Genomic DNA, 26,462 nt, shown 5'->3' on the forward strand with positions numbered 1-26,462 from the left:
GCTCCGAATATCCCTAAGGTTTACAAGGATAGATTCCTTTTTGTTCGTCCCTCTCTTGCAACTTAGGACTATAGTTTTCCTGTATCCAGTTCTGCCCATATTCGTCCAAAAATTGTCCCTGATAAGGGAGATGTCAGATGTTTTGAAGCTTTAATCGCTTTGGATAGGGGGAGAGAGGGTTTCATTCATGAAGGCGCCGCCGATCTACAGGCCCTTTACTAGAAAAAGACGCTTCCTTCTCTTCCTGGTGAGTTTTGGTCGGATATGTGTTTTTTTCTTTTCGGTATTTCCTTATGTGTCTGATCTTCTTGTTTTCCTTCTTCTTTTAAGCTTTCCTGGGAAAACGGAACAGGGCTGAAGATATGCCGTCTTCTTCTGGTGTCAAAAAATCTCGCACCAAGTCTCTGGTCAGCCGGAGTTCAGCCGACGTCGTTATTCGAGAACTGTCAGTCTGGCTTCTCCTTCGATTCCCACCGGTCCTTCACCTCCTACTCCCCCCTTTCGATCAATCGTGTGTTGCCTCCCGGACTAGGGCCTGCATTCATTCTTTGGCTAGTAAAGGGAAATCTTCGTCCGCCCTGAGTTTATCGGCGAAGATGTCCACTTTGCCCAAGGGCGTTCCTCGCCACGTGACTTCTCTGAGTGATTGCCTTTATCTCCATTTCCAAAGTGAGGTACTCCCAACGCCAGTTCTTCACCGTTTTTTTTTTTTTTTTTTTTTTCTTTACTAATTTCTCTGTATCTTCCCCTTTTTCAGAATTATCAGGTTAGTCATGATGTCGCGTCCCACTTATCCTCGATCTAGCGTCTGGAATCCCAGCTTGCAAAGGCTGAAAAAGATGCTTTGTCTTATAAAGCCAAAGCTGAAATCTTGGCTAATGGCGTGAAGATAGCTTCTGCCGAACGATATTCGTGGAAGTTGGAGGCGGAGCAGTCTAAGGCCAGCGCTGAACTTCAATCTTCTCAATATGACGCTCGTGTGATTAGTCTGGAAAAGAGGCTTCAAGCCCTTCAGGAGAAAGAAGCCACTTTGATTCAATAGAGGGAGAAAGACAGGGCTGCTCTTCAAGCTTCTTACAAGAATATCTTCGAATTGGCTGACTCGAACCTTCAGAAGGCGGTAGCGACTTTTAAAGAGGGGGGATGAGTTCTAGGCGATCTTGAGACGACAACGTAAATCTGCGTTTCAGGTTGCCTGGGATGCAGCTCGCCGTTTTTACGTTCCTAAGGAAACTACTCCCCTGCGTCACCTCAATAAAGAGCGAGTCGCCTCGTCCGTTAATGCTGTCGTCGTTGATCGAGGTTTGGAAGAAGACTTTCCCTTTAGCGAGGATGAGTGGGACCAGGAGGTCACCAACTCCGTGGTCCATGTGGGTGATGACTCTGACAAAGGCTCTGCTTTCTCCGCTCCTGGTCCTGATGGTCGTTCTGGTCCTCTCATTTCTGGTGATAAACCGTAGCTCTCTTTGTTTTTCTTTTGTCTTTTGGATGCTCTTTATTTTTCTGTCTGAATTGTGATTTTGCTATAGTAGTTTTGATTTGATCTTGAGGGTTTGACTTGCTTTTATATTCTGTTGCTGCGCATATGAGAATCTCCCAAAGTAGGGTATGGTTAGTCTGTCCTAGCTTACTAATGCAATTTCCTAAACTTACTACGCATGCTCCGAATGATCGCTTCTGCAAAAGATTAAAAAAAGTTAGACTTAACCTATCATGCTCTAATCTATTTCCCTCTGCGAAATAAAACCCAAGTTAGCGCGGTTCTGTAAATCATGACGATTTCCGAGCCTACTTTTGCCCCTGATCACGGCTATTGCTCCCAGGGTTGTCTTTTATTTAATCTGATTTTGAACCGTTTAGCTTGAATTTCTCCTTGGTCCTCCGATCGCAGCTTTCGCTACCAGAGCTGATTTTGTCGGCTTGAGCTCCTAGTTTTACTATGACTTCTCCTTAGACCTCTGGTCGTAGCTTTCGCTACCAGAGCTGGTTTCATTGGCTTGAGCACAACTAGTTTAACTAGGACTTCTCCTTAGACCTCTGGTCGTGGCTTTCGCTACCAGAGCTGGTTTCGTCGGTTTGAGCTCGACTAGTTTAACTAGGACTTCTCCTTAGACCTCTACTCGTGACTTTCGCTACCAGAGCTGGTTTCGTCGGTTTGAGCTCGACTAGTTTAACTAGGATTTCTCCTTAGACCTCTGGCCGTGGCTTTCGCTACCAGAGTTGGTTTCGTCGGCTTAAGCTCGACTAGTTTAACTAGGACTTCACCTTAGACCTCTGGTCGTGGCTTTCGCTACCAGAGCTGGTTTCGTCAGCTTGAGCTCGACTAATTTAACTAGGACTTCTCCTTAGACCTCTGGTCGTGACTTTCGCTACCAGAGCTGGTTTCGTCGGCTTGAGCTCGACTAGTTTTCGCCGGGACTACTCCCGTGCCCCTGGTCGTTGCCTTAGCTACCAGGGTTGTCTTCCTCATTTTAAGCATGAATAGTTTCGCAAGGACTTCTCCTTATACCCCCAGTCACTTTCATCAGGGCTGTAGTTTAACTAAGACTTCTCCTTGGGGATCCTCGGGGACCACGTTTTACTCCAGTAAAGAGTTTAAGTTTAACTAGGACTTCTCCTTGCGAGGCCTCGGGTCGCAGCCGTAGCTACCGGAGCTACCTCATTTGCCGGCTTGAGCCGATCAGTTTGACTAGGACTTCTCCTTAGGACCTTGGTGAAGGGTCAGTTTTACTCGAGCAAAGTTCAGTTTAACTAGGACTGCTCTTGTCCCTGGTCGTGGCTCTCGCTAGCAGGGCTGTTTTTAAATTAGGGCCCTTGGTCGTTGCTTTCGCTACCAAGGCTACAATTAGGTCCCTTTGTCGTGGCTTTCGCTATCAGGGCTACCTGCTCGATTCAGAGCGAGATGAGTTTAATCAGGACTCCTCCTCTCATAGCGTCTTATGCTGAAAATCTTTTATTTTATTAGATAAAATATGCAGCGAGCAGCGCTACTTTTCTTGCCTAAGGGCTAAGATAGTATTTATATATATAGAGATAAAATATGTAACTAGCAACGCTACTTTTCTTGCCTAACGGCTAAAATAGTTTATATATATATATATATATATATATATATACATAGATAAAATATGTAGCTAGTAGCGCTACTTTTCTTGCCTAACAGCTAAAATAACGATGATATATATATATATATATATATATATATATATATATATATATATATATATATATATAGATAATCTGTGTGAGGTTGGGGAGCCATACTGACCTCAGCGTGCTACTCCATCATGTTTATGGTGTGATTAAAGTCGGTGACTTTTCCGGTGCTCGCAAGGGTGGGAACCACTGCTTGTCGTCGACAGTGCCGAGACGAGACAACGTAGCACTCTCTTGTCGCCTGGTCTCCCTTGACTGTTCCCACAAGGTTCGACCCTGAGATTGGGAATTTTATAGCTAGGTGGTTCATTGAGATCACGACTCGTGATTCTCTCAAGAAATTCCTCCCTAGGATGATATTGTACGCATGCAGCTTGTCGACGATCACGAATTCTAGAATCAGTGCTCTGCTGGTAGCCCCTTCCTCGATAAGTATGGGTAAGGTAACCTTTCCCCCAGCTCGTACTCGGTTTTCGCCAAAACCTGTTAAACAATGGTCATAAGTTTCGGTGTGATGCGCTCTCACCTGGAGTTTCTGGAGGCACGTCCGGGTTATGATCTCTGTGGAACTTCCGGTGTCGATCAGAATGCGCCCTATTTTCCAATTAGCGACTAACGGTGTCATGACCAGGGGGTCCACGTGGGGAGTGATCACCCCTTTTAGGTCATGATCGGTGAAAATCACAGGAGGTGAAACCTCATCGTGTATCGTCATGACTTCGTGGTTTTTTCGTCGTCGTTTATTGCTCCTGTCCTCTACACGAGTTGGTCCCCCGGGTATGACGTTGACACTTTCTTCGCTCTCGGATTCGGACTCCGTTTCTGCCTCTGCGAATATCTCCGCCAGAGTTTCTGATATTCCGCCAAGCTCTTTCGCCAGTGCTGTCAAACGCTTCATTGCTGTCGCCGTTGGGGTCGTTCCTTGAATTGCCCGGCTACCGTCTGGTCTCCTTGACTTAAGTTGGCGGTCCTCTTGTCGGAGGGCTTTCCGGAAGTAGCGAGGAGAGCTTGGGTGAGATTAGTAAAGTCTCTCGTCCTTGAGAACGATCCTATTCCCGGGAATGTAGGACCCCTCAGACTATCTGCTACTCTGGGGTCTTTCCCGAGCAGGGATTTCAGCTTGGTCTCTGCTACGTCTAGGTCGCTTCGAAGTTTTGTTATCTTCTCTTCCTGCTTCCTTCTTTCGACCTTCAACCGCTCGAGGGCTGCTGAGACCATTATGAGATATAAAAATCCTTCTCGGTCTTCACCGGGTGTTCGTTTTTCTGCTAGCATGTCTGCCTGAAGATCTTTAGGAAAAGTAATTAGTTGTGAAGAAGTATTGAGTGAGGTTCGGGTTACCGAATCTGATGATTTGCTGGAGAGATCCCCTCCTTCTAGCGCCAAATGCTGATGTCGAAAATTAGCTCCCGGTTAAATCAGCATGAAAAAGAGAGTTGATGCATGACAGCCTCCGTTATGATGGTATATTCTGTTTGGAGAGGGGAGTTTTCTTCTGTTCTGCTCCGCTTCTCCGATCTGCTTCTCTGCTCTGCTCTTTTGCTCCTTGCTCCAGCTCCTTTGCTCCTGCTTCTTGCTCCTCGCTCATGTTCGTCTGTTCCCGAGGGGGAAAAACCTGCAAAGGGTTCGAAAATCGCTCCGACGCTCAAGACAGTCAGGGTGCTCTTTGCAGTAAAAGAGTAAACATTGATCGATCCTTTCGGGGGGCGAGTTGTGAGAACCCTGAGTATGGGGTGATATTTTCTGGAGTGAAGAGATCGTGTCCTGGGAAGGACGATGTGGGGGGCCTTTCATAGGCGATGTTAAGCCGACTATGATTAGTGGCGGTGGTGAGGCGGTTGCCGTCAGACCAAAGAGAAAGTTACCTCTTTTGCGTATCTAGGGTTTCTCTTCGAGTCTATCCCGGATCTTTGATAAGTGAAAGTTCCTAAGTTCAAGGATACTTTATATATATCTTGCCGGAGTGAAGGACTTTAAAGGAGAAGTTTCCTCTTTTAGATACGTGGAGTCCAATCGGGCTTAAACACTTCAAGATGTGAGGCCGACTGAGATCTTTCTAGAAAGTCCTGGATTTAGTCATTAGATCGCGCAGCGCTGATATCTCCCCAATTCTAGGCGTAAGATATGAGTCGAACCTGTGGAGACCCCCTTATTCCTTTTAAGATCCCAGGATTGATTTATCCATGCCAAGGGCGTTTAGTGCAGAGCTGATTTCTTCCAGTCGACCTCCCAGTTAGGGGAACGTATGGTGGACCATTAGGTGTTTAGCTGTCTTGCTACCTTCTGCCGAGTCGTTCCAAGAGACTTCAGGTCTGATCTTGACTCTTCAGACGTTAGTCAACGTCTGGACATTTTATGCATCATCACTTTCAACTAAGGAGTGGTGGGACTCATGATGATGCATAAAATGTCCAGACGTGGACTAACGTCTGAAGAGTCAAAGATCAGACCCGAAGACTCCTGGATCGACTCGGCTCAAAGCAGCAGGACAACTAAATACCTGATGGTCCACCACACATTCCCCTAACTGGGAGGTCGGCCAGAAGAAACCAGCTCTGCACAAAACGCCCTTGACATGGACAGATCAACTCTGAGATCTCAAAAGGAATAAGGGGGGTCTCCACAGGTTCGACCCATATCTTATGCCCAGAACTGGGGAGATATCAGCGCTGCGCGACCTAATGACTTAATCCCGAAGATTCTAGAAAGATCTCAGTCGGCCACATATCTCGAAGTGTTTAAGACCGATTGAACTCCACGTATCTAAAGGAGGAAACTTATCCTTTAGAGTCTATCACTCCAGAAAGATATATATAAAGTATCCTTGAACTTAGGAACTTTCACTTATCAAAGATCCTGATAGACTCGAAAAGAAACCCTAGATACGTAAAAGAGGTAACTTCCCTTACGGTTCGACGGCAACCGCCTCGCCACCGCTACTAATCACAGTCGGCCTAACATCGCCTATAAAAGGCCCCCCACATCGTCCTTCACATGACACGATCTCTTCACCCCGAAAAGATCACCCCAAATTAAGAGTTCTCACAACTCGCCCCCCAAACCTCTGACTTAATGCGAATGGACCGGACTTCCTTCTTATGAAACTCCTTGAATACTCTATCAAATGATCTTATTAAACTCTCTAAAATGAACTTCTAATAATGCTTGATGCTCTGGAAAAAACGGAATGAAATTTGGAGTTCATTTGGGTCCTATAAATAGGTTTCGAATAGACACATGCATTTAGGACGTTTCTGTTGGTTAAGGGACGCATCTGTTGAGAACTAAATGTGACGCATCACTTCATTCCCTACAGATCATGTCGGTTGCAATGAGGAGCGTCAGATCTTGCTCAAAAGCTCGGGAGGAACGCCCTCCGTTAGATCTATAGACATATACCGAAACTATCCCACAATTTAAAGGAGATCAGTCGATTGATTGAGGTTCGGGAGATGTCTCACTCCGTGTCCAACACGAGCTTAACGAGATCCGTTGGATCTGGCGCATTTGCGCGGAGCGAACGCCAGCCGTCTGATCTGGATGTGTTCGCTTTGCGCAAATGGTCCCTAAACCAACATTTCCTTGTTGCGATTTAGTCCCTAAATTAACCAAACATCGATCAAACTTCATACTTGAATATCTCATTCATCCGGAATCGGATTTGAGTGATTTGAGTGATCCGAAATCGGCTCCGATTCTAACAGCCTAAGCCTGTGTAGGAGTGCTCTACAGGCTAGGACTGGCTTGTCAGTGCCTCCCAATATTTTACATCTCTAGTGTTTGATATACCAAATAAGAAAACGGTAGATCTTATTTGACAACACTAGTGTTCGATATAGAGTTTCAAAACAGAGAAATGGTAAAGTAACTACACTCAACCCCCTTCGAAGAGTGATAGTAGTTGATTATTTTGCCAAAAAATTTGCACTATGAACGAATGAAACTATTGTAATTGGAGTTCAGCTCTTGTTTTGGTTAATGATAAATAACTCAGAAACTACCAAATCATGCTTTCAGCTGAAGGCCAGGAACATTAAACTTAAAGTATCCCCATTATCTTTTCGAATTCATTTTTCATGGTTCTAGTTCACACTTAGCTTAAAATAAGCAGGATATTATTTGTTTAACTGACTCGCGCGCCACTTTCATCAGGTTCACCATTTTGTACAGTAAAAGGCTTTTGCACCCAAGCTTCATCGAAGTTCGTCGACTCTGAGTATCTAAACTTCAGTCTTCTTCATTACTGTATGGCTTTCTTGAATTGATAACTAGAGTCCGACAGAATATGGTGACTACTCAGTTCTTACTAAGAGCAGAGAATTGTTGCTCCAATTTGCTCTTATAACCAATGATCGCTGTTAATAGAAATTTACAATGTTGGTAAATTGCAAATCGTATTGCGAATTGTTTTCCATTTAACCATAATGAGAACATGCTAGAGTTGGACGTTTATGATGATAGCTTTACGAGTACTTATGAGAATGACCCTATTTGTTACCAGGAGTATCAAACTCTTTAAGTCCAGTCCGGCATACCACCTAACCTCATATATGTGTTCATACTTTTGGTGACACGCATTTTATCTCTCCTACCATGTTTGCAGACTTAGTGGACCCTGCACCCAGTCTAGGGATGACTTTTATTTTTTGTGATGGTGTAACACACCCTTTTTTTTTGTTGAACATGTAACACACCCTCATCCAGGAGAAGATTTTGCTTCAATTGTCGCAGTTTGTTATACTTCTAATCTATATCTTGTTAAATATTAACATGTCATAATCGTATATCATGGATGAAAACTTCAATTGCCGCAGTTTGTTATACTTCTAATCAAATTTTTCAATTTAGTGGTTAGGGTTTTGGATAAATCGATTTTAAGGATTGGATACATCATTAGGGATTGATTTGAGGAGGGCCGCGGCTTAGGGGAATAAACAAAAATCTCCAGGAAATAAGAAATAAGTCAATTTAGATTGATTCAAGAGGAATATTTATCTTCTAGTCCAAAAATTCATATGATTAAATTTTCCCCCTTAATCTTCATCTCTCCACCACTCTTCTTCTATCTCATTCTCTCTCCTGCTTTCTCTTTCACTGTTACTGTCTCTCTTTCTCGACCTCTCTCTCCCGCAAATTAATCAACATAGTGGAGATGAACATAATGAAGTTAAGGTTTCTAGGGTTTCTAGGAGACAAAAATAACATAATGAAACCCTAATCAATTATCACAGACTAGTTCCATCTTCTTCGGCGCCCAATGGATAACGGGAGGAGATCAACCAACACGGACTGTACCAATCATGGATGAACTCGACGAGCGCATGAAGACTTCAAACGGTCTCAGAGAACAAAGTTAGGATCATTCTATCTATGTAATACCAGCAACTTCAATCAAATCTTATAAATCCAACAAGCCCTGATTTTGGTTGTTCCTTAGACCATATATGACAACATCAACCTTGATCAAACTGCTACAGAGATTGATAAATAAAACTTGTTGAAGTTAGATGTGGAGATGCATTTTTGGACAAAAAAAATTAAATAGATGAGGAAGAAGAGATTGTGTAAATAGATGGAATTGATAATCTAATAGGACTTTTTGTTAGAGTTCACACTACCATCACCAAGATCAAACTGTTAGAGAGAGAGAGAGAGAGAGAGTGAATAAGTTATTATTAGACTTGAGAGAGATAATTTAGAAAGGAAGAGAGAAGAAGATGAAGATTAGGTGCCAAACTTCAATCGAACGTATTTTTGGACTAGAAGTTTAATAAACTTCCCGAGTCAAACTTGACTGAATAAGTCTCTATTCTCCGGAGACTTTTGTTTATTCCCCAAAGTCGCGGCCTTTGAGGAGTTAGGGGTTGATTTGAGGAGTTAGTAGTCTGTTACCTTATTTACATAAATTGTCAGACGAAAATTACAAAAATGCCACAACAACATAAATTGCCAGACGAAAATAAAAAATCTAGAGAAAACTCTGAAGAAAAATATCAGAAGAAAAAATATAAATAGAATGAAAAACACAATTTCAAAATAAGACAAAATCTATACAAAATAAGAAAGAACCTTTGAAATTTTAAGAGAAACATTACCTAAAACACAGAGAAAGAAAATAAGTAAGAGAGGAAGTTGTTAAAGAGAGACAAAATATCTATAGAGAGAAAGAAAGGGTTTTTTGGGCTTACCCCCTCGTCACTAATTGGTAATTGAGTTTACCCCCCTCAATAATGGATAATTGAGCTTACTCCTTGGACTTACTATTAGTGACAAAAACACAAAGGCTATGTTTGGCGCACGTGAAATAATTGCCACTACCAAGAACACCTATTCTTCAATATGATTCATATTTAGGGATTCTACTTCATTTTATTGTTTGATTTGGTCAGGAATATGATTAGTAAAGATCGATTTTGTTTATATATTATTTACTTTCTGATTTTATTATCACATACCAAACATATCCTTAGTAGTTTTGACAAAAAATCCAAATTCAAGGGGGTAAGCTCAATTACCAATTATTGAAGGGGGTAAACTTAATTACCAATTAATTTTGAGGGGGTAAGCTTAAAAAACCCAGAAAGAAACTATGAGAGAGAATAATGTGAAAAGAAATAGGAGAAAAGAAAAGGAGAAAATGGTTGTTTGGGTCAAAATATTTTACATAATATAGTAACTAAAAGAACATGTATTTTTTGCATTGTCTAGAAGTTGACAAAATATTATGACTAATGATATATAAAGATTAAAATAATATAGATAATTACTAATCAGGTCAATTTATACTTTTTTTATCTCCAAAATACCCTTGCCTACAAAAAACCCGAAATTGAGTTCTTCTCTTTCTCTCTCCAGAAATTAGGGTTCTTCGTTTTGTTCTTCTTTGTGTAGATTCGAAGCTCTGTGAAGAAGGATGATTGTCAGATAAAGCGGGATGATTATCGGAGATAAGTTAGGGTTCTTCTTCTGTTAGAGATGCGTTCATGAGAAGACAACCATTGGTGCGAAGTCTGGTGTTCTTACGAATAAATATTCCTTCCAAAATATACAGAACAAAATTTGTGGAATCTGGTAAATTCAAATCCATATTCTCCACTACAATTGTTGGAGATAATTTTGGGTTTGGATCATCACGAGAATATTCGCTGGTTGCCTTGGGTGTTGCTCGTGTTAATGGTGTTGCTGAAACTCATGGTAGAAGGTTCAATTGGTGATGTTAATTGTATGCAAGAAAATTCAATTTGGTAAAATCAAATCTTATGTTAATAATACAACTAGGGAAGGGTATAAATTGCTGCCACTTCCCATTATTGAAACTGAATTTCATCAAAACTCTCATGTTGGAAGTGGTTTGGTTAATTTGTATTCTAAGTGTGTGGTCTGGTATCTTGGATGCAAGTAAAGTGTTCGAAGAAATTCCAAAACCAGATTTGGTTCTTTGGAACACTATGATATAAGGTAGAATTCCGGTTTTTCTTTAACTATGCTGATAGTAGCTTCTTCATCAATTCGAAGACTTTTTTTTGTCAAAATTAGCACTACTAGTGCATGATAGATGTTCAGTGAATTCCTCTGTTCAATGAATTTTGAGTTCAAATTTTCTATACCATTCTTGGTAAAGAATAAAATAACCATAGAGATTAGATGAGAGGTTTGAAGATGGAAGGCACAAAATCTATTTCAATTTTTTCATCATTTGTTGACGAAGAAACAAGTCCTATAATGTGTTGGTCTTCAAGTCGTATATTTGTATTCATTATGTAGTCATTTAACTGATTTGAGTCAAATTGATTGAATCGGTCATAGATCCAAATATGAATCGATTTTTGGAGCAATTCATGGAAGGAGATTGAATTAGATCGCGATTAGATAGTTCTCATGTAAACTTGGATCGAGATTGATTGAATTCGAAGTTTCAAGATCTGAATATGTTTGGAAACTTGCTAAACGACACAATTCCATCGTTATAATGACCCTGTAAATATGTATTTTAGAGTTGATGTTATTATAAATGATGACCTTGTAAATATGTATGGGAGGTGTGGTGATACCAACATAACTCATGAGGTGTTTGTCGAAATGACTGAAAGGAACTTTCTCTGATGGACAACTCTCATGAATGGGAGTTATGGGTGTTGTTATGGTTGAATATATAATGATTTTTATGTAAACAAAATCAGTTTTAGAAGCTTTTGGTGGTCTATCTGTTGTGTTTTATGGTTTGGGTGTTGCAGTTAATGCATTTGAAGGGGTTGGAATGGTTTTACCCTTAGAACTAGAGACAAGAGATAAAAAGAAATTTTGGAAAAAATTTAGGTATTTCAATGGGTTTTATATCTTTGATCTATGCAAGTTTTGGAGCTTTGAGTTACTTTACTTTTGGACAAGAAACAAAAGTTATGATACACTCATGGTAGTACTTTCCATATTAACATTATAAAACACACCAAGAACTTCCATCATTCTCTAATCCTAAAAATATAAATTTATACCACCGCGATTTTTTTTAACATCTTGAATCATGTTAACAAAAGTAGTTTAGGGAAGATAAGCTTTTGAGTTTGTAAATTACAAATGTATGAGAAATATAAGTTTATTCAAGGTGGACAGAAGGTGTTTGATGAATTTCCTATTAGAGAAGGTGTTTGATGTAAGTTTACATTATGCAAACACATGTTTGCAGATCAGATTGTTGCAAACACGTTTGCAGAACAGATTATTGCAAACAAGTTTGCATAACAGATTTTTGCAAACACGTTTGCGTAACAGATTGTTGCAAACACGTTTGCAGAAAAACGTAAAGGAAAAAAATGTCGTTTTTTCTGGATTTTTTTTTTGAAAAAAAGTATTGAAAGTGGATCTTGTTAGAAAGCTAATGAAAAATCGTTTCCAAATATATAATTTTTATAGACATCCGACATCTCAAAGAAAAGTTATATCAATTTAAAGTTTAAAGAAAAATAAAAGAATTTAGTTACACAAAATGACAAAAGGGGGTATTTTAGTATTTGCACACTTTTTGACCTGAATAATAATTTTCAAATATTTTGTGCTTTTCTACTCATTTTCAATATTATTTGGACCTTTCTAGAAGTGAGCACAAACAGAGAGATGACGTTTAAAGAGAGATGAGAGATTTTTTTATTTTCTATTTTTAAGTTTGGAGGTCGCTGACCGGAAAATTTACACGTCATCTCTCTGTTTAACCTTTTTTATCTCCTATTTCTGTTCACATTATTCTCTCCTGTAGTTTCTCTCTCAAATCTTAACTAATTTCTTTTTCTCTTTAAACTAGGGTATATCCCGTGCCTTAGGGCACGGACACTTGTATCAATTAAATGTTACGGAATTTATTGTTATATTTTATTGAGAGAGAGAGAGATTTTTATTAGTTATTATTTTTTTTGTTTCTTTTCTCTTATGAGTTATTATTTTTTGTATTATTTTTTTGTTTCTTTTATCTTAAATTAGTTAATATTTTATTGAGATAGAGATTTTAATTTCTTCTTTTAACCCTTCAAGTTTATTTTGTTTCTTTTTTTCTTAAATTAGTTATTTTATTTATAAGAAGGAAAGGATTATTGTTTTTTAAATTGGTAACTTTATTTCTACAAAGGACTATATCTTAAATTTTGGGAGGGACTCCTAAACAATATACATAATTAAATAAGGATGTTTGTCCCAGTCATCGTTTTCCCTTCTGTTTTATATAATGATCTCTATATCATTACAACCGTGGTGAAGGTATTTATAGGAAAAACAAATGAGAGATGGAGAGGTGGTTTTGTGGAGTTGGCACTTAGTTTTCCATCCTTGATGAACATGTGTTCAAACTTAAGTAACAAGTGTTGGATGTCTTCTCATCACATCCCACAAGTGTTAGATGTCTTCTCATCACATCCCACTTGGACGTTCATAGAGGCATGGAAGATTACTCATCAAGGCACCCACAATAACTAACTCTATTGGCAACCCATGTATCCATGTGCCATCATCCATTAATTTTGGGCAGCCATTATGTATAACAACAAGACATTAACTATTTCAAGTACAGATAATTTTTTCCTTCTTCTCTCTCTTTCTCTTTCTATTCATCACTTTCACTCCCTTTATCTTTGTAGATTGTACCAGTGTAGGTAGTAGGAAATCAGTCAATGTTCTATGGGGAAGTGAACTATAGATTATACAAGTGTAAGTAGTAGGTTAATTGGAGATTTCAACCTCAATTAATGTTTGTATTTTTTTAATCTTTTTTTTCCTTTATCTCAATCAACTGGTCAATGCTATCTTATCTAGACTCTTTACAAACATAAGCTCAGGACAATCAGTCTTTTTCACTCTAGATTGGTAGTAGGAACCATGAATAAATTAATTAAAGTAGACAAATAAAAAATAGTTCAATAACAGTCACTCTTTATCTTTTTATCTCTCTAGGTTGGTAGTAAAAACCGTAAATCAATTAATTCAAGAACACAAACAAAAAAGAAGTATACTTGTTTATATACTTTATTTTATCTTTTATCTCTCTAGCTACTGTTCATACCCTTTGTAGTAATAGATATTTGGTTAATTAAAAAAAATGTTTTTGATCTCTGTTTCATTCTAGATTGTTTGTATAGTTGTATATATACAACTGTTTATATATGTATACTAGATATAACCCGTGCCTTCGGCACGGAGAAATTTATTCAATGAGTTATGCTAGTGATGAACTAATAAAAGAAATGAATATTAGTGAACCATAAAAATTTCTATCAAAACAATAATATACAACAAAAGTATTTCTAGAGCCATATAAATCTACAAAAAAAACCCTAATTAATGATATATGATTACAAAAAAATAACACTACTAAACGAATTTTCGAGCCATATCAATCTACAAAAGTAAAATCAAACATGAACCAGAGAATTGAGACTAAATAAATTAAAAATAAGGAAGCTGGAAAGAAAGAAATACAGAAAGGGGAGTTGCACGACTTAGTGCCTATTAGTGAAAAGTGAAATAATGGGACAAAGTCGTTAAGAGAGAATGCTGAGGGCTTGATACACAATAGTTAGTTATTCTTGGAAAGCTTGTTTAACTAAGAATTAGTGGAAAACGACACAGTAACTGTAGATACAAAAGTTGTGAGGGAGAGAAAGTTGGGGAAGTAAGTTGTTAGTTCATAATGAATTCTCAATTTCGTGTTTAGGTAGCTTTGGTACGATAGAGGTTGAATGATAAATTAAACCTAAAGTGATTTTAAATTGTCTTAAAACCTAGTGAGAGCAAACAAAACCTACCAAGAACAACAAATGCCCAATGGCCCTTGAGACAAAAATAGAAGACCTGGATTTCATCAACAATTATTTTTTTGTAACTAACTAAAAATATGTGTTGTTCATCAAATGCCCAATGGCCCTTGAGACAAAAATAGAAGACCAGGATTTCATCAACAATTATTTTTTTGTAATTAACTAAAAATATGTGTTCATCAAAATAATAATAATTTAGTTACATTTACAGAATAGAGAAGGAAGTATATGTTACAAACTCGACCGCTGCAACTAACCTAATCCTTTGTAATTGTAAAATCTTTTGTGCTTATTCTCGAATTTGAATAATTAAATGGTAATTGAAAATTACAAAATTGAGTGATCTTAGAGAAGTACCAAAGCAGAGGGCAACATGAAGTTGATAAATTAACATGAAGTTGTTGAGATGCTAGCTTTATATAAGCCCCTTCGGCCTACAAACTCTTTAGCATTGATGAGACCAATTTGCTTGCCTGCAATCCAGAACAACTAACAATACAAAAGCTCGTCCATTCCTCTAGTGGAAGATAACGACAAATTCATCACCACTGCTACAACAGAAAATTCGCATTTTACCCAACTCTCGTTCTATTTAGAAAAATAACGTAATATGTAGAAAAAGTTTCAGATATCTTCTCTTTAAGAAAGCATTCACAAGAGTAGCAAGAAATTCAAAACCGGAAATGTAATGTAAAACCATAGCGACCTCCTAACTAATATGCTCAAAATCTCGTCCAATGCAGAAGCACTTGTATTTTCAAATCAGAAAGAAATATTGTTCCTAGACAAGACAAATATATACAAGGCGAGAAAGCAGACTCATCAGGTTGTATAGCATTTAATCTGTATATGATGAAGAATGAAATTGAGTGCACTGATGAACACAAGAATTAACATAATATCAACTCATATAAGTGCTCAACTAACTAACATGCCTTACAGTAGATCTTCATCATCTAGGATATTCTTAGAAAGGGAGATACATACAAATAATTGTAATGAAAAATACTTAATTACAGAAAAATCGAAGGAATTGAACCCGATGAAGAGAATGGTCGAAGTTCAGAGTTAGTTAAAGAATATTTGCTTCAAGGAATGAAGACCCTAAGTACCTTTATCTTGAAGAACTTTGTCGCCTCCTCGAATGCTGGAAAGACCTTCTTTGAACCACTCGAAGTTGTCGAAAAGAAAAATCTGCTAACGGAGGAGGATATTTAATGCGATTAAAATTTTTGCTGTAAAGATCACTGTTATATATTGTTTGATCTATATCAATGAGATTGTGCATTCAATAGTATACCAATGCTTGTTTCTTAATTGCATTCTGGAAAATAATTCGAGCAAATTCCTTAGTAAACTGAGTAACTAACAGAAGTTTGTCGAGCAATACAAACTTTAATATTTCAAGCTCGGTGAAAATTTACACTTTCCAATAAACCAAAACCAAGAAGAGCATAACCAATTATTCAAATATGTGGCAACCAAAAATCAAAGAAAATCAAAATATTGATCAACTATAGGGTTGGGGGTTGAATATTAAATGATATATAATGAGGGTTGAAGAGATTGGATCTAGGATTCAAGTAATAATCAAGAGAATGAAATATTTGGAAAAATTACTACCAACATAAAGTAAATGAGATTATTTTTTTTCCTGATAATCAAATATTAAAAATAAGTAAAGATCACTGAGTTGTATTTATTGCAAATCTTTCGTCTCTATTCCTATGTGCAACTTAATTCATAATACACCTCTATTCCCGAAACCAAATCGAGGAGTCGGAATTACGGCAAACAGAAAATAAACCCATCACCGGTCTAAAGTAAGAAAGAAATATTTTGTAAACCTCCGTTGAAATTGCTCACCAGAAATCCGATGAACTAAACCTTTCTTACCAAATATGGAGGTCAAAACAAACTTATTACACATCAACTTTAGTATTCAACACTGTTCGACGAGATAAACCAAACATAAGTTGTTCATGTTTACAGGTTTCTTTAGTTACGTAAATGTAAGGCTGAGTGAAGAAAAACACCGTAAAAGTAACTGATGGGGGTCTAAGCAAACAACAATTTCCATTCGAAGGATATTACCATATAAATTTTTCTTTTTATTTCAGTTTCAAACAAACCCATAAATTCTTCTCTCCTTACCTATAACTGGGAAATTATAACAAAGTTGCCGCAAATGATGAATTCTGCTTTAAACTCATGAGAAAGTAGAGATAAATAAAGAAAAAAGTGAAAGTGGAAATAAATAAAGAAAATAGTAACTTAATGAAATTACCCTTTCAGAACCATTCAGAAGAAACTCTTAAAAAGTGGTCCAAGGGATACCTTCTTTAATTTCTTTCTCATGATACCTTAGTGTTCAACACTTGCATACTGCAACCATGAACCACCAGAAATTTTTTTTAATTAAAATCAAATTCATGCCTAAAGCAGACGATTATATAATCAAAGTTAACATGATTCAGAAATGCTTAGGGATGAGTAAATAACCTCACCTAGGTCTATGTATATGTAATGTATTAGTATAGTCCTGACAAAGGGCGAGCAGACACTTGTATCAATTAAATGTTACGGAATTTATTGTTATATTTTATTGAGAGAGAGAGAGATTTTTATTAGTTATTATTTTTTTTGTTTCTTTTCTCTTATGAGTTATTATTTTTTGTATTATTTTTTGTATTATTTTTTTGTTTCTTTTATCTTAAATTAGTTAATATTTTATTGAGATAGAGATTTTAATTTCTTTTTTTAACCCTTCAAATTTATTTTGTTTCTTTTTTTCTTAAATTAGTTATTTTATTTATAAGAAGGAAAGGATTATTGTTTTTTAAATTGGTAACTTTATTTCTACAAAGGACTATATCTTAAATTTTGGGAGGGACTCCTAAACAATATACATAATTAAATAAGGATGTTTGTCCCAGTCATCGTTTTCCCTTCTGTTTTATATAATAGACTAGGGTATATTCCGTGCCCTAGGGCACAGACACTTGCAAGAGAGATTTTCATTAGTTATTATTTTATTGAGAGAGAGATTTTTATTAGTTATTATTTTTTTGTTTATTTTCTCTTAAGTTAGTTATTATTTTATTGAGAAATGAGAGATTTTAATTTCTTTTTTTAACCCTTGAAATTTATTTTTATTTTCATTTTTTTTCTTAAACTAGAATTTTTATTTCTAAGAAGGAAAAGATTATTATTTTTAAATAAGTTTTAACCCTTGAAATTTATTTTGTTTCTTTTTTTCTTAAATTAGAACTTTTATTTCTAAGAAATAATGATATGTAGAAATAAAATAATGATATGTAGAAATAATGATATACCGTAGGGCACGGACACTTGTATCAATCAAATGTTACAAAATCTATTGTTATATTTTATTGAGTAGAGATATTTTTATTAGTTATTATTTTTTTTGTTTCTTTTCTCTTAAATAAGTTATTATTTTATTGAGAGAGAGAGATTTTAATTCCTTTTTTTAACTCTTGAAATTTATTCTGTTTCTTTTTTTCGTAAATTAGTTATTTTATTTCTAAGAAGGAAAGGGTTATTGTTTTTTAATAGGTAACTTTATTTCTACGAAGGACTATATTTTAAATTTTGAGAAGGGCTTCTAGACAATATCCTTTATTAAAAAAGGATGTTTGTCCCAATCATCGTTTTTCTTTCTGTTTTATTATATAGACTAGGGTATATCCCGTGCCCTAGGGCACGGACACTTGTATCAATCAAATGTCACGAAATTTATCGTTATATTGTTGAGAGAGAGATTTTTATTAGTTATTCTTTTTTTTGTATTATTTTTTGTTTCTTTTCTCTTAAATTAGTTATTATTTTATTGAGAGAGAGAGAGATTTTAATTTCTTTTTTAACCCTTGAAATTTATTTTGTTACTTTTTTTCTTAAATTAGTTATTTTATTTTAACCCTAGGGCACGGACATTGTATCAATAAAATGTTACGAATTTTATTTTTATATTTTATTGAGAGAGAGAGAGATTTTTATTAGTTATTATTTTTGTTTCTTTTTTCTTAAATTAGTTATTATTTTATTGAGAGAGAGATATTTTAATTTCTTTTTTTAACCCTTGAAATTTATTTTGTTTATTTTTTTCTTAAATTAGAATTTTTATTTCTAAGAATGAAAAGATTATTATTTTTTAAATAGGTAACTTTATGTCTACGAAGGACTATGTCTTAAATTTTGAGAAGGGCTTCTAGACAATATCTTTTATAAAAAAAAAGATTTTTATTTCTAAGATGGAAATTATTATTGTTTAGACAATATCCTTTATTAAAAAAAGATTTTTATTTCTAAGAAGGATACAGTTATTATTTTTTAAATAGGTAACTTTATCTCTACGAAGGACTATATTTTAAATTTTGAGAAGGGCCTCTAGAGTATATCTCGTGCCCTAGGGCACGGACACTTATATCAATCAAATGTTACAAAATTTATTTTATAATTTAATGAGAGAGAGAGATTTTTGTTAGTTATTATTTTTTTGTATTATTTTTTTGTTTCTTTTCTCTTAAATTAGTTATTATTTTATTGAGAGAGAGAGAGAAATTTTAATTTCTTTCTTTAACTCTTGAAATTTATTTTGTTTCTTTTTTTCTTAAATTTGTTATTTTATTTCTAAGAAGAAAATGATTATTATTTTTTAAATAGGTAACTTTATTTCTACGAAGGACTATATTTTAAATTTTGAGAAGGGCTTCTAGACAATATGCATAATTAAATAAGGATGTTTGTCCCAGTCATCGTTTTCCCTTCTGTTTTATATAATAGATATTGAGTTAATCCCTATTTGGCCCCCTACTTTGTGACCAGCTTCATATATGACCCCTAAATTTCTGTAAATTCAAATATGGCCCCCTATTTCTTACAAATGCCATATCTACCCCTCCTATTAATGTATTTTCAAAATAAAAATTAAAAGGAAAACCTAAATTCCACCTCACTTCCCTCTCCACCACTCATCTCTCTCCACGTCACCTCTCTGTCCAACTCACCTCTCTCTCTCTCTCTCCAACTCACCGCTCTACGGCCGGAGTTTTTAGAGAGAGATGAGAGATTTTTTTTTTTTTAAGTTTGGAGGTCGCCGGCCGGAAAATTTTCCGGCCGACCACCTTCATCGGAGAAGAAAGTGGTGAGTTGGAGAGAGAGAGGTGAGTTGGACAGAGAGGTGACGTGGAGAGAGATGAGTGGTGGAGAGGGAAGTGAGGTGGAATTTAGGTTTTTCTTTTTAATTTTTATTTTGAAAATTCACTAATAGGAGGAGTAGTTATGACATTTGTATGAAAATAGGGGGCCATTGAAGCTGGCCACAAAGTAGGGGGTCAAATAGGATTTAAATGTTTTGTCTCTCTTTAACTACTCTCTGTTACTTATTTTCTTTCTTGTGTTTTGGGTAGTGTTTTTATTAAAATCTCAAAGTTTCTTTCTTATTTTGGATAGATTTTGTCTTATTTTGAAATTGTGTTTTTTATTCTATTTATATTTTTTTCTCTGATAATTTTCTTCAGATTTTTCTCTAGATATTTTTTTCTCTTGACAATTTTTCTCTCAAAGTTTCGAATTTCTTACACATTTAGTCAGAAAGTATAAGACGTTTTGATATGTACAATACATAATTAAATGTATAATACATGTGATTAAGTCTTATAAAAAATTTCTTACTTTCTGAATTATGTCTTATAGACTTTTGATATTTTCATATGTACACTACATAACTAAATGTACAATACATATCAAATGTCGTGTAATGTCCATGTAATTATGATATACAGACTTTTCAAATTTTCGACACTTCATCGAAAGAAAACAGAGGACATTTTGTTACGTACGGTACATAATCAAATGTACTGTCCATATAAGTACGACTACACTTTGCGTTCATAATATGCACAAGAATTTTGAAACGTATAGGACATTCGCCAATGTACTACAACTAAAATATTTTATTCTTTCAAATAATCGTCTAAATCCACAAGATATTTGCGAATATCTATATAATAAGGGAGGAGGGTATCTTTTTCCCTCCTCCCAACGGTCCAGATTTATCTTCATGCTTTTATCTCTAATGGTGGGGATTTAATCTCCAAAACATTGATGGTTGAGATTTGCCCAAATAATATCCAAAGGTTAAAATGACAAAGAGGAGCATCTTTAGAAAGATGCCCAATTTTGAAGTACCCATCCCATCTCCTTCCCGTTCATTTTGCTCAATTTCTCACGGTACTCCATTCTTCTACGATCTTCTCTCATGAGCTTTGTCTCAGTCGATCTCTCTCCATATCTCGCTCTCTCATCACCACTAGAAAATCATAAAACAAACTGATGAATAATTCAAGATAATATGAGATCTAATGTTCATGTTACAAAGTTGGGGGCCATTTGAGAAATAATCCAAAAAATAAAAAAGAAACACAACCTTCGGTCGGTTCAGATGAAGCCGCGCCATTGTGAAAAAGTAAAAAAGAAACACAACCTTCGGTCGGTTCGGATGAAGCCGCCATTGTGAAATAAAAGAGAAATACAACCTTCGGTCGGTTCGGATGAAGCCGCCATTGTGAAATAAAAAAGAAACACAACCTTCGGTCGGTTCGTCAACAGTTGGTAGCCCAAGTGGTTCCAAGGTGTTGACATAAACTCCAGAAATCCCTGGAAGTCTCAGGTTCGAATCCCAGAGAAGGTGAAATCTTTGGTTATTTGATTTGGGATTATTAGGGTGTAAATAATGTAGTTGGGCTTTAGGCCATTGTCATGTTGGACTATAGGCCCGGTCTTGTTTCAGTTTGAGTGAGCAGTTATTGAGCGTATCACATCTTTGATATATCAATGCCAAATGTTACGACATACGTAGATCGTAGTCGACTTCAAAAAAAAGAAAAAAAAAACCTTCGGTCGGTTCGGATGAAGCCGCCATTGTGTAAAAATAAAAAAGAAACACAACCGGTTCGGATATTTGATCTTGAAGTTGAAATCTCCTCATACTTACTTAAAAAAAGAATCTCCTCATACTTTATAGTTTAGGGCTAGGGATTTGAAATTTCATCTCCTCCGTTCTTCGTTTTTCTATCTTCTTCTTCGTTTTGCTGGTATCTTATTAGAGAGAGTGAAATCTAGAGGGAGAAAGAGAGCTTTGACTTCACCGATGGAGCGAGATGATGATGAGAGACGACGAAAGCGAAAGTCTTCCAGGACAATCACAGATGAAGAACTGAATGAATACTTAACAAAGAAAGCTATCAAAACAGTATTTCTCCTAACCCTAATCTCGATTCCTAATTTTGTTTATCGTTAGTATCATGAAATTATTCTTCTTTATTTATGAATTCGATTTGATTTATGGCAGGCATTGAAAGTTGCGAAGAAACTAAAATCAGATACTATTTCTGGTTATGCGAACGAGTTGAATCCTTTTGGTGATTCTAACCTGAATGAAAAGTAGGTCTTATTTTTCTCTTTGTTTATTTTCTGTATGTTCCTAATTGATCTAGGAAAGATTGATATTTGTTACTTATATAGTTAAGGAAAGATTGATATTTGTTACTTATATAGTTATGTTTATCTTTCCGTGTAGTTCTTAAAATTGTAAGTCGATTAGTCTTTGACCTCATTTGGTTCCTCATGTGTGTATATTAGAACAAATAATCCATGCACATCGTTATCACAAATTCATTAGAAATTTAAGACAGCATTAGGAAGTTAGTTCCATTACGTACTTAAACATAGAAACTCAATTATGGAAGCCAACTCGGCTCAGACTTCGATTTTTTACCGTCTTCAATAGTAATTACGGCTCCTCGTCGCAGGTTTGTGTGGCAAAAGAAGATCAAGCTTGACGTTTCTAATGGTGTACCACTTGGCTCACTGTCCATCAAATCTGAGAAGAAACGACAAAAAGAAAGGATGGCTGAGATTGAAAAAGTTAAAAAGAGAAGGGAGGAAAGGGCTGCTCAAGAAGTGCAACACGAAGAGGAAATGGTTCGTATAATTTACATCAGATTATTGTGTTTCTTGTTGTTTAAAGAAATAATGTAGGATCTGCCTTTATTCAAGTTTGACCGAACATTTTTTGTTCTTCGCAGGCATTGTTGGATAGAGAACGGGCGAGAGCTGAATTCCAGGACTTGGGGAAGAAGGAAGAAGCGGTATGTGACAGCTTTGTTTTTTAGCTTTTATTGCTACTAGGTTTTGGATGCCCTCTCAGATTCAGTTTCCAAAAAAGGATCACTAAACAGGTCAATTATCACCCTGTCCTAAATGGGCAAAAGCAAAATTAAATGTTTACTTTGCTAAATTTGTCCATCTGCAGTTTCACTACAATCAAAGCAAGATTAGATCAGAGATTAGACTTCGTGAAGGACGGACTAAGCCTATCGATGTTCTCTCCAAGCAACTTAATCGTTCGAAAGACTTCAATATTGAAATTGATGAACCATACATGGTCTTTAAGGTATGTATAATCATATTTCACAAATTTTATTCGTCATGTGGTACAATAAATGCTTTTGGTGACCAGCATGTGTTTTTTGTTTATACTTGATTTTGTGTCGACCATGATTTCAGACTTAAGATTGTTAAGGAGACCTCAGACCAGAATTTTTGTAGCTTAATTTTCTTTGACGTTTCGAACTCTTCTTGCAGAGGTCATGGAACAAAATCTTCGGCCTAAAAAAAGATCACTTACACCCTCATTTAATCTATTTACTTGTGTAATACAAATTTAATTGCTTTCGCTTGCATTACATGTACCTTGCATGTTATCCTTCTAGTCATGCAAAAATATATTTGTACGACGCAATCAGCTCAATTATACCGTATGTCTTGATTTTTTTTTTATTCTGTATAAGTTTGAACTTGGGTGTAAATTTTTGGCATTATATGATCCTTAACTTTTTACTGTTCAACTGTATTCTTTGATTTCTTCTTCCTCGTGTAGAAAAGAATCAAAATAGTCATTGACATTTGGGATTCACTTGACAGGTTCTGACAGTGAAAGAAATGGAAGAGCTCCGCGAGGACATAAAAATGCATCTGAATCTGGACCGGGCAACACCAACGCATAGAGAGTTTTGGGAGGTATCGCCCTTTCTCTTACCTCATCTGCCTCATATTTCCAAAGTAATGCCTAATTACTTGTGGAGTTTTATATTTAATGGGTTTTCTGGGGGAATATTCCTCGACTAGGAAGTATAAACCAAGGGTGTTATTATGGATCAACTTTGACAATATGCAAACTTTTGGAGAAATTGTAGCATTATTAGACAGGGATCAGTAAAAATGAATATCAGGATGCCTAGATATTTTCAAGTCTTATCGCAAATCATAATTATCTTCTGTATGACAATGCAATTTCCTTTATGTAAAGACCAAAGTAAGAGTTTTGTATTAGTTGGTTCTGTTCTTACTTCTCCAGCTATATAACTTTGGTATCTAAATCAAGAAATCTCTGCACAGTGTCTTCCAAGTTATGGTACTGATATGGCAATCCTTGTTCTTGTAGGCATTAGTGGTAGTTTGTGATTGGGAGCTAGCAGAATCTCGAAAAAAAGATGCTCTAGATCGAGCAAGGGTACGCGGGGAGCAACCACCTCCTGAGTTGCTTGCAGAAGATATGGGCTTGGACTTGAGCGTCGAAGCAGATGTGAAGAAGATCCTGCAAGGGAAAACTTACAGGGAGTTAGAAGTACTACTAACCGAGATTGAGTCAAAGATGCGTTCTGGCACAGCGAAGGTTGTAGAGTACTGGGAAGCTGTCTTAAAACGACTGCACATATTCAAGGCTAAGGTAACAATGCAAATCTTGATACTATCTCGTACAAGTTCCTTCATTAATTATATTTGTCAAAAGTAAGTTTTCTGTTGCTCATTTGCTTCTTCCGACTAGAAACTTATGGTGACTTGTCTAATCGCAGGCCTGTCTGAAGGACATTCATGCCAGCCTCTTACGTAAACATCTCCAACGTTCGGAAAACCGTGCAGCGAGTGAAAAGAAAACAGAAGCAGACCATGATTTGGAGCCACTACTGGAAAAAAGCAATTACTGCGTGGAAGGTAAGGATGGTCTCATTCATATTTATGCTATCATGTTGGATATTTGCTTCCTTTTGCTAAAAATAGATATCCCACCTCACTCGCCTGAATTTGTTAAATAAGAAGTTGAGGAGCTAGAAGACGAGCCTGGTTCATTTTCTCCAGAATTGCTGCACGGTGACGACAATGAAGAAGCAATCGACCCTGAAGACGACAGGGTTGAATTGGTAAGCTATCTTGTTTTTGTGGTGTAGTTCCTTATAGCAACTAATCATCACGAAACTTTTGTCGTACCATGGTTATTTTAATTACTACCCAGAAGGACATTTAAAATCGGCATATGCTTATTGTCTTCCACTTCTTCATTAGCTGAACCATATTTTAATATGATAAAATACTCATAAAGATTATTAAGTGAACTTTTGTGTCCAGATTATCTAAGGGCTAGAATGATTTTCATATCATGTGCATGATGTGCTGCTAAAGTGTGTGGTAATTAATCTACAAGTACAGATTATGGGTGAAAATAGCTTTTGGTTCTCTTTATTGTCGGTCTGACGAGATTGTACTAGGGAGGAATGGAAACGATTGGGGTTGTTTCCTTTTGTGAATTCCTGGTTTCCTGAGCTCAGTCGGAGAATGACCTCCAATTTTGTCTATTAGCACTTACCATTGCTAAACAGTTCTGTCAGACTAATCGCTGTACTCTTACCAAACAGGAATGTAAGCGTATCGCTGTCGAAAAAGAACATCGAAGGAGTCTGAAGGAAGCAATGACATCAAAACTGGCTCCTCCGGAAGATAACTTGGAGTTTAAGGCCATGAAATCAATGGGAGCATTGGAAGACGGAGATGTAGTATTTGGCTCTGGTGCTGAACTAAACCTAGATTCACAGGTGGAATATAACTCTACGTTCACTTCTCATTGTCTGCTTTCTTGTTAAAAAGCTTATGTTTTCACAAGTATTTTATTTTATGGTGGTTATAGGTTTACTGGTGGCACGACAAATATCGTCCAAGAAAACCTAAATACTTCAATCGTGTTCATACTGGGTACGAGTGGAACAAATACAACCAGACCCACTACGACCATGACAATCCGCCTCCTAAAGTTGTTCAAGGCTACAAATTTAACATCTTTTATCCAGATCTCGTAGACAAAACCAGGGCTCCTACTTACACCATAGAAAAAGATGGCAGCAGTGGAGAGACATGTCTTATACGTTTCCATGCCGGTCCTCCTTACGAGGACATAGTAAGTCTATCCCATTTCTTACTCGTAAAGTGAGATTGAAACTAATTGGATCTTGAAATACTAAAATCTTTCGGTGTGTTGGAAATGCAGGCATTCAAGATTGTGAACAAAGAGTGGGAATACTCTCACAAGAAGGGCTTCAAATGTACTTTTGAACGTGAAATCTTGCATGTTTACTTCAATTTTAAACGGTACCGTTATCGTAGATAGTTCAAGCTGTCTTGTCGACATAATTAGCTTTCGAGAGGTTCAAGGAAAATGGTTCTCACTTTGGTTCGGGAAACCAGTGGAAATTTAGGATAAAACTATCAGATATCGTAACTGTTATTATGTTCAAAGTATTACTAAACTGTCATTACGTTCTTGAATGTGGAATCTGTACTTTTGAATATTATGTTGTTAATAGATAATTGTTGTTTTCTAATTATCCCTAACCTCGGGCTATTCAATGGTGTGTTTGGTTGCAGAACTTCTAACAAAATGAAATTTGGTATGAATCAAGATTCTTTAGTCTGTTTTGTTACCAAAAATCCAAGACTTAAATCTTAGTATTGACATCAGAGGGTTAATTCAACTGATATTTGGGTGGGAGTTTGAGAATCAAGATTGTGAAGGTCATGTGATTCTCAAAGTAGTCTTATTCTTGAGCAATACTGATTTTGGAAGTAATTTGGTAGTTCAATTACTATGATAAAATT

General features: G+C 36.3%; 2 protein-coding genes across 3 annotated transcripts; one reads left to right on the top strand and one right to left on the bottom strand.

Moving 5' to 3' along the window:
- Positions 1-3,277: 3,277 nt before the first annotated feature.
- Positions 3,278-4,054, bottom strand: LOC147564607 (uncharacterized). Its single transcript, XM_086635561.1, has one exon. The coding sequence runs from the start codon at positions 4,052-4,054 to the stop codon at positions 3,278-3,280; it is 777 nt and encodes a 258-aa protein (XP_086491687.1).
- Positions 4,055-21,329: 17,275 nt separating this feature from the next.
- LOC147564608 (splicing factor Cactin-like) lies at positions 21,330-26,191 on the top strand. 2 transcript variants are annotated; one of them, XM_086648221.1, is made up of 12 exons: positions 21,330-21,726; positions 21,826-21,917; positions 22,286-22,457; positions 22,562-22,624; positions 22,789-22,929; positions 23,460-23,555; positions 23,980-24,264; positions 24,392-24,530; positions 24,633-24,736; positions 25,229-25,405; positions 25,498-25,764; positions 25,855-26,191. In XM_086648221.1, the coding sequence occupies exons 1-12, from the start codon at positions 21,625-21,627 to the stop codon at positions 25,972-25,974; spliced, it is 1,758 nt and encodes a 585-aa protein (XP_086504347.1). In that variant the 5' UTR covers positions 21,330-21,624; the 3' UTR covers positions 25,975-26,191. The 2 variants fall into 2 exon arrangements, with proteins under 2 accessions (XP_086504347.1, XP_086504355.1); XM_086648229.1 differs by having other exon boundaries at positions 21,332-21,726; positions 24,636-24,736.
- The last annotated feature ends 271 nt before the right edge of the window (positions 26,192-26,462 follow it).

Source organism: Eschscholzia californica, unplaced genomic scaffold (assembly GCF_041429995.1).
Source record: "Eschscholzia californica isolate CP2 unplaced genomic scaffold, dmEscCali1.0.p SCAF_1, whole genome shotgun sequence".
NCBI classification, from domain to species: Eukaryota; Viridiplantae; Streptophyta; class Magnoliopsida; order Ranunculales; family Papaveraceae; genus Eschscholzia; species Eschscholzia californica.

What these genes read in the sequence shown, in the direction of transcription:
- LOC147564608 (XM_086648221.1), top strand. Translation starts at nt 21,625, where the DNA reads ATGGAGCGAGATGATGATGAGAGACGACGAAAGCGAAAGTCTTCCAGG. An exon ending in GATTCTAACCTGAATGAAAA is followed by an intron (nt 21,918 to 22,285) that starts GTAGGTCTTATT and finishes TCCTCGTCGCAG; the next exon opens with GTTTGTGTGGCAAAAGAAGA. An exon ending in AAGACGACAGGGTTGAATTG is followed by an intron (nt 24,737 to 25,228) that starts GTAAGCTATCTT and finishes CTTACCAAACAG; the next exon opens with GAATGTAAGCGTATCGCTGT.
- LOC147564607 (XM_086635561.1), bottom strand. Translation starts at nt 4,054, where the DNA reads ATGAAGCGTTTGACAGCACTGGCGAAAGAGCTTGGCGGAATATCAGAA.